General features: G+C 46.8%; 1 protein-coding gene across 1 annotated transcript; it reads left to right on the top strand.

The window, feature by feature from the left end:
* The first annotated feature begins 1,887 nt into the window (after window positions 1-1,887).
* LOC120810188 (apoptosis regulator BAX) lies at window positions 1,888-7,008 on the top strand. The gene is made up of 6 exons (XM_040164535.2): window positions 1,888-2,245; window positions 3,174-3,222; window positions 3,425-3,586; window positions 4,603-4,735; window positions 4,952-5,056; window positions 5,149-7,008. Exons 1-6 carry the CDS (start codon window positions 1,903-1,905, stop codon window positions 5,245-5,247), a joined length of 891 nt encoding a protein of 296 aa, XP_040020469.2. The 5' UTR covers window positions 1,888-1,902; the 3' UTR covers window positions 5,248-7,008.
* The last annotated feature ends 1,666 nt before the right edge of the window (window positions 7,009-8,674 follow it).

The raw sequence follows: 8,674 nt of genomic DNA, 5'->3' as shown, positions 1-8,674 counted from the left end.
TAATTAACTTTTAACCGCTGGCATCGCAGACGGTTTTTTAGCATACAAACGTTCCATTGCGTTGACTCTTACTGTGAAAATCTACGTACTTCCGGTTTAGCGGCTCCGCTTCGTATTTTCGTTTTATGGGCAAAACCCCCAAAGGGATTAACGGACCAAAAAGTTGTGAGTTTGTCTCGTTATTTGGTTCTAAACGAAAAACGAGAAAACGACTGTCCACTTCCGTTGTACCGTTTTGGATTTAGAACGAAAAACGAGAAACGAGTGTTTTCGTTTTCTGTTTTTTACGGTAAAAGGGACTATCAAACCGTACACGCACCTGAGAGTTCTGTATGTGCTTCGTTGGCGCCACCGTGTGGTGGAACCAACTGAATTTTCAATATGTTATTTTCAAGATCCAGGCGAGTTCAACCGGGGTTCGTGAACTTCAGGCACTCCATCTCAAAGCCATGAAGCTCAAACGTGTTCCGGGGACAATGAACGGCAGAAGGACTTGGTGTTTTGTGTTGTTAGCTGTGACACAGAGAATGAACTCATGTATTCACAGCATCCGGCTGGGTGCTCTCAGTGTCGTCGAGAACACCTTTCCCGATTCATCCTTGGGGGGCCGAGAAGTGGCTTTTGATTATTTCTCATTAGCCTGCGACGAAAGCATCTGACTCTGCACGACTACTCGGGAGTTGATGACAACATCACATTGCATTTCATGTCATTTAGCTGACGCTTTTATCCAAAGCCACTTACAATAAGTGCACATGAACATGTCAGAGGAGCTGCTCCACCTCAAAAGCCTCAAAGAGCAAACCGGAGGAAGCGATTTATTTGTTTCTGTTTGTGAAGCTGTTGATGATGATGAAACTACCATGGAGAAGCTTCTGGGATCATTACCGCGCTATGGCTGGTGAGCAAAGTGAAATGTCCACACTGATCCGTGATAACGTCAGCGAAGACGCAGGTAACGCCATTAAACTTCACTGCATCATTCACCAGCAGGCTCTCTGCGCCAAACATCTCAAATTTGTGTTATGTTATGACAAAGACAATGCATTCTATTCGCTCTGAAGCTCTTGAGCACCGGCAGTTTCAGCGGTTCTTGCATGACATCCTGAATATGGGGACGTGTACCACAGCAATGTGAGGTGGCTTAGTCGGGGGTCGGGATCCCGTATGGCTGGAAGCATCTGAATGTTCACTCACATCAAGGCCTTTGGAACCTGACTGCAACCTTTTCAAAGACACTTGTCCCAAACAGAGGCCTGCACCTCCCCTCTTTGAAAAGGACATTGTTTCCCACAGAATGGTGCACATATGAGGAATTATGCAACAGCTCTTTGGGGCGTATCAGTTATTCAAAAGGTCATCTTGCTTCTCCGTGAACACTGATGACCAACAACATCTTACGCATCTCAACCACGGCCCTCAAGTCAGACCTGGTCTCTTTGCTGAAATCTAGATCTCGGTACCACCCTTTAGTGCAGCAGGTTATCGGTTCCTTGATCAATCTGAAATGGGGTGTTTTGAATGGTAACATCTCTCACTACAGCGAGAAGCCTAAAGCACACGAATGCACTCGGAACATAATTGTATCAAACTCTTGAATGGGATTTTGTTATAACTGTTGATGTACCGATGTGACACAAACTATTGCTTTCTGAACTATCTTGTGAAAGGGCACAATTCACCTGTTTTAAAGTTGAATGATAACAGACCACTTTGCATGACTTACTCCCGTTTAAAATGCTCATGGAGGCAAAGATATTTAACTCTTTTACCGTTAAAGTATCCAGTGTAGTTGGTTCAATGTAATCTGACTGAATGAAAGGCAGGCTGGTGTTTTTACAGCTCTGCATTTGGACACGTTGTATTCAAGGAGCGTGTGATTGTCTGTCGGGTTTCCCGTAAATGCGGGTGAGGTCTCTGGCTCTTGCCCGGCAGAGGGAGGCGGAGGAGGCGGAGGAGGAGGAGGAGGAGGAGGAACGTCCGCACGCTTCCGCCTCATTTCCTTGTTCTTGCGCAGAAGACGAACACTTTTCATGGGACCGACCGGCCCGGCGTCCGGACTTCTGTGACTTCGACTCCGCCAAACTCGCGGTCGCCACCCCGGGAAGAAACACCCGTAACAGCGTCGCCCATCGCCCCCTCCGAGAGCCGCGCCGACCGACGTTTTGGGAAGTTATGGCCGACGGCGGGAGAGAAAAGCAAGACGACGGAGACCGGGAACCTCGGGGCGCCGAGGGCGGGGAAGGTACGTGAAGCCAAGCCGCCTCAGGTGCGCGCAGCCCCGGCGGCCCCATTCCGCGCTCCGTGGAAGGAGCGGACGCGTTGGAATGGCGGTCTGTAGTCGCGAGCCGGCGGGGCCCCGGGCTGCTTCACGTCGCTCCACCCTGAACCGAAACCGAAGCCCGACGCGGGGCGTCTGCTGCGGTGCTCTCGGTGACCTCGGGCCGCGGGGGAGGGAGGGAGGGAGGCCTCGGTACTCTGCTCCATAACTTTTCTAAAGTACCGTAATGAAGTACGGTGTTCTCAGAGGGGAGACCTCGGTCACCAACCCTTTAGCCGGAGCTAGCTGCCAAGTGTAATTCTTCCATTAAGTGTGTATTACACGCTTGTTACACGCGTATTCTGCCCCTCCGGTGCACTTAAACCGCTTTAATGTCGGCGAGAGAAGCGCGGTCTGTCGGCGAGGACCAGCGGGCGGCGGTGTGAAACGATGCCGACCGAATGCGTCCGTTTTGGGGGGAAGCGCGGAGGCCTCGCGTCCGCTCGTGTGTGTTACGTGCGGCCGGTGACAAAAACAAGGTAATAAAGACGCCGGAGTCCGGCGGCTGGTTCCGGGGCCACCGCGTCTTTATCTGAGGAACAACTGGAACGAGTCGTGAGCGAATGTTAGAACAACATTTCGACTGCCGAAGATGGTGTCGGGTCGGTGACGTCATACGAGGAATATTTGTAATTGTAGTAAAAGTATTTGTAAAAAAAAAAAAAAGTTCGGAGTTGTTGGAAATTGCAAAACAAACGTAAATCAACATGTTTAGTTTAGAACAACACACCTTCCCACAATAACATGGGCCAGCTGTGTTTCTATTTTGGATAATGTGACACATCGGTTCTCTACATTCAAACAAACCCTAAATGGTAATTATGGGTATTAAAAAGTCTGCTGCTTGTTCTAGATGTGGTCGATGATCCCATCATGGAGCAAGGAGCAGTGGTTCTCAGAGGGTGAGTCGCATCATTACTTGAATAATTACACAATTACACAACAGTCTGAGAGCATGCGTGATCTCAGGAGAGAGAAGTGAACATTTCCATCAGTTAAACAAAACATTTTGTAGCCTTTTTTTTTCCCAAACACATTGTGAAAGCCGTGCCACGAATTACAACATTTTGGATTTGTGGCATATCCTCGTCTTCTCCGTCGCAGGTACGTGGTGTCACGTATAAACGCAGAAGACCCCAGTCGGCACGTGTCGCCTGAACAACTGGGAGGACGCCCGAATGAACATCAGGATCCGCAAATCAAAGAAGTGGTGAAGCAGCTAATGAAGATTGCAGATGAGATGAACAGGAACGCCGAGCTCCAACGGTACGTCGGGGCACCTCGTCCAAACCCCAGTTATTGTCAAATACACCTTCATAGTTTCTACCATAGTGAGTCAACCTTTTTATTTTTTTAGTCAAGGCATTACGTTTTTGGGGTCGGGACCTTCTGGTCCGGCTTTTACGGGAGTTTCCTCAATTTTGGCATAAACGTCTGGCGGGTGGTGACAAAAAGGACATTTGGAACAGTCAGAGATGAGAGATGCAGCTCGACCAGTAGGTGGCGGCCCACTGCCGCCGGGCCGTAATGGTGCTTCAGCCGTCAGACTAAATTGCACATCTGGTCAGTCTCGTCAAATATATCACCTGGTTTCAAAAGAAGCTGTACAGTACGAGAGGCTGCACTTCATCGTCCAACAATGTAACAGTATTGTATTGTGTGTGTTACATTATTGAAGATAAAGTACTGCCTCAAGTACCTTATTGCTTTTATAATACGGTTACCAGCGAAATTATAAATAGTAAATAGGCCACCAAACGTTGTGTATCTAGAGAAAAAAATAGTCCTGGTACGTGCATGCAAACAGCGCTGGGTCCCGCACCATCTCATTCATTCACATCGCTCATGACGTCCACCATAACTGTCCCGTTGCGAAAGCTCGCATTGCCCGAAACTGATCATTTGTGGGATTTCCAGGTCTTATTTCGGCGATCGCCACCGAGCTAAAAGCTAAAATGTCAGCTAACGGTCGCGCAAAAGCTAACCTGTAACTTTGAGTGAGCATTGATACGGAACGCTCGGGTCGATGTGAACAGCAACTGTACATTATCGCATTATAATCTAGCCCCCGTGACTCACTCTCAACCAATCAGAACGCTGGATTTCATCTACCCGTATTATAAAATGGTAATTAATGTTAATAGTTAATGATAATTAACGGTACCGATGGAGGAAACATTGGCGGAGGTGTTGCTGAGGGTTAGTTTCAGCACCAAGTGGAGCTCGATAAGAACGTATGTGGGGGTCAAATAAAAAAATTGAGTCTGTTTCTTCCTCGTCAGACTGATCAGCCAGGTTCCGGGCAACTGTGCTCAGGACATCTTCATGAAGGTCGCCAAAAGCATCTTCGACGATGGCATCAACTGGGGTCGAGTGGTGGCTCTGTTCCATCTGGCCTACCGGCTCATATACAGGGTAACAGCCAGAACCAGGGGAGGCTCACAAGGGGGCCGCAGTCGCTTGGTTGTGTTTTGTAGCACGCACAGGCAGTCTCTAGCACCAATCATCTTTGTTACTTCTTGAGTGCAAAACAACCACATTCAGAATTTTAAGCCTCGTAGCCTTTTAGATTTCATTCCTGCACATTCGTCAACACGTCAATCACCGTCGCCTCTGCTTTTGTTTGTAAAGGCACTGACCACCAACCACCTCGAGAACATCAGGATAATAATCGGCTGGGTTCTGCGGTTCATCAGGGAGCGACTCTACCCCTGGCTCGTGCAGCAGGGCGGCTGGGTGAGTGATATTCATTAGAAATGTTGCTTTAAGGCTTTCAGGACTCGACCATATGCTCTACAGCCCTGAGTCTCCATTCTCCATTTCTTCAGGTGGGCGTGATCAACGGGTTTTCTCGATGGAGGAATGTGGCCATCGTAGCATCGGTAGCATTGGTGGTAGCTCTTGTTTACTACCGGAAGACGCGCTGAGAGCATCCGAAGCTCTAAACCAAGGCTGCACTCCCATCACCTGGAAAAACACAGCCAGTTAACAAGGACCATTAATTACAACCACTCATCAACCGCCTTCTAATCATCAAATGGAGGATACGCATTGTACTCCTCTTCTCAGGATTCCAAGAATAAAAACAAACAAACTGGGCCTCTCCATCAAGCAGATGGAAGCACGAGAACTGCTGCAGCCCACCTTGTAGCAGCCATATCGGGGCTACGTTCACCACTTCTAACAGACCACGGGACCCGACGCAGCTCAAACCGGGTCTTTGGTCCACATCCACTCATGTGGGGTCCAACGTATATATCCAATGCAAGTGTATGTACTTAGATATTGTCAGATGAGGAAAACCACAGCCAATCAAACATCGACAAATTCCCGTATAGTGGCTTCATCGTGTCGGCTTGTGCCATTGATTTGAATGAGATGCAGCCATGTTGGCCCAGTAGTTGATGCGTAAGGGTGCAACATGGTTTTCCCAAAGGATAAAGTAACAAAATCTGAGCGCCACACCATGGGGGTCAAGGTAATTTTCAGATCAGAGTTTTCATTCTCAATATAAGTGAAATTACCAGAGTTCATTTAAACTGCACATTTAAATGTCATGCTTCTACAAAAACAATCTTAAGTTGACTCCATTGCCAGACTTTTCTTACAGAATTGCATTCCAAGAGTTGTTTTAGGTTTATTGGACTGAAAACAGTTGCTAAACATTTGTACTAATTATTCAACAATTGAATTTTTCTTCCAGCCCTCCCGCCACAACTCTATATCTGCGGGGGTTTGAGGGTGAGACTGTTTAGATCGCCATGACTTAGTCGATTGAAAAGTAGCTCGCCAGCCGAAAAGGTGTGGGCGCCCCCGGTGTTAAGATAACCCAAACCCGGTCTCCTGAGTCAAAGTCCTGTGGTTTTATGGGCCTAACTACTACCACCAGCTAACAATAAGAGTAGCCATGGGTTATCAGAAGGCGGCTTGCACGAACCAACTATGGGGCCGTTTTGTGTCGGGGAGGAGAGGATGGCCTCCAATTAAGACCACGTATATCCTGTTGAAGACAAACCGAGCTATTTTGTACATGTTGCCCCTTTCGCTTAAGATACGGGACAACACACGTATATTTTTATGATTATCATTATTCCATTTTCTTCCACTGTGAATGGTCCTGCTGTTAGGGAACAATCGGACTAAGCGGATTTATTTTTCTTGATGTTTTCAACACGTACCTGAGCGGTTATCCGTGCCTACATCTGGGGACTTGTCATATGTGCAGAATGGGCCCATGTCGTGTTAGTGTCTGCAGTATTTCCTCTTCATCTTAACACGTTCACTTCTCCAATCTATTTTTTTATAATGAACAGTTATTTTTGAAACCTGTAAAACCTCTGCGATTTTTAATTTGCATAGCAGATGACTTTTCAGAGTACGAGAAACGGTTCTCGACTGCGACTTCAAATGAAATGATTCAAAATAATGCCGTTTTGGTTCGGTGAGACGTGTCCGGGTCAGGTGATCTAATGGAGGATTTATATGGGAACACCTCTGTGCTGTTGTCTTGTGCCAAGCAAGCTTTTCTCAGGTGTTTTTGCTACCAAATGTTTTGTGCACTTTCAAGAGGAATATCACACTATTTATCTGCTTGTTCGGTGGTGGTTTCTAAAGAGGAGAAAAGAAATGTAACCTGATTATTTTACTACTGGACTCCAGTTCTGTGAATAAATGACAATACAAATGTCCATCTGGCCAATCAATACTTAAATAATGATTTACACATTCATTATGGAAGTTCTGTTAGCGGGAGAATAAACTTCCCAGTTTAAAGATGTTGAACTGAACCGTACAGACTTTGACAACTAAACCAAAACTAAATTCACTCTTTACGCTGATACGAGGTTCATGCCACAGCTGGAAGCCGTCCTTCGCACTGAGGAACCTTGAACCTTTGAACTGGTGTTATCACCCAGGGCAGCGGCCCCCAACCTTTTTTCCCTTGCGGACCAGTCTTCAAGGTGTGCCGGTAATTATCATGTGACAAGCGTCAAGAGGGACAAGCCCACGTTATTCAAAATAAAACATTTTCAGAAAAAAAAGATAGGGTTATTTATTGTCTTCGAACCACCAGGTAGGTCCACAGCCTGGTGACTGGGGGTCACTGACCCAGGGGATTCCAGTATCCTTGCAAAACCTCCTTGACCTTTTAAGTCCTGCACGTGGTAGAGGGTGGGGGTGGAGGCGGTGGTGGATGTTTCATTATTTGGAGCATTTCATTATTTCCCTTGCTAGCTGCTCCATGTTTTCTGGTTTGTTGTGGATTAATTCTTTGCAGTTTTAATATTCTCTAACTCTGACTTGTGTGGTGAGGACACACACACACACACACACCCTCAGAGACCAGGACCTTTCAGTAAAACACCCGCTGAACACTGGAGATTCAGATTCTTCAACGCTATAGTACCTGATAGGTACTCCTAATATGCTGCGTGCCATACAGAAGTTTACCGTGTTTGTATACGTCACCTGTAATATGACGTTTATAAGACAATACAATCATGGCAATAGGAGGGTGCAACGTTTAGATAATTTGACAATATTAACCATTTGTATTAGGAGCACAGCAAAGCCACGATATGGATTTCCCCTAAAGAATCAAAAAACCAAAGGGTTTCTTATACTAAACAAGCATAGACGTGGTTCCGTTACAGAAAGTCAATCTTTATTACTATAATAGTCAACAATTTAAAACAGTGATTCAATTATTGTAAACATAAAAAGATGGCACCGGAAGCACACGTGGACCCAAAATCTTATACAAACCCACACACGCTCATGTGGGGGTTCCAACCCAGGGGGGCACCAAACCACCAAACACAGAGGGAAACACACCAGGAGGCGCCGACCCGTCCACCGTAGGCCTCGCTGCTCCTACAGGTGTTGCCACGGTGAGATAGTGTGCGTGTGCCACAGTTTCAGACAAAACCGATTCATCATCATTACGTTCTTGGCACAGCAGAAGTCTTCTCTTGCAAATGGTTTGAACACGTTTTCCTTTGTCACACACATTTTTCATCAGGTGTAAAAATAAAGTCTGCTGCCTGCCAAAGATCCACATGAGTTGTTACGGATATACACTGGTACGGCGGTATGTGAAAAGAAATCGGATGCCGGCATAGCAGTTGAACCGGTACGGCCCAGCCAAAGTACGCCTCGACAAGGTTGCCAAAGTCTTATGCTGCATTATATTCACGCAAGCGGATTCCATGCAAAGTCAACGGACGGACACGAATGGCTGCAGAGGAAGCAAACTAATGCTAATTCTGTTTAGCAATCCTTGCGACTGACAGCTCAGGAGTTGTCTGACGTCACCGTCGAGGCGGTGCAGCTCGGAGGGAAGCCCAAGTTCTG

This window comes from Gasterosteus aculeatus, chromosome 12, assembly GCF_964276395.1.
Source record: "Gasterosteus aculeatus chromosome 12, fGasAcu3.hap1.1, whole genome shotgun sequence".
Classification (NCBI taxonomy): domain Eukaryota; kingdom Metazoa; phylum Chordata; class Actinopteri; order Perciformes; family Gasterosteidae; genus Gasterosteus; species Gasterosteus aculeatus.
This window is presented reverse-complemented; position numbering and strand designations above follow the sequence as displayed.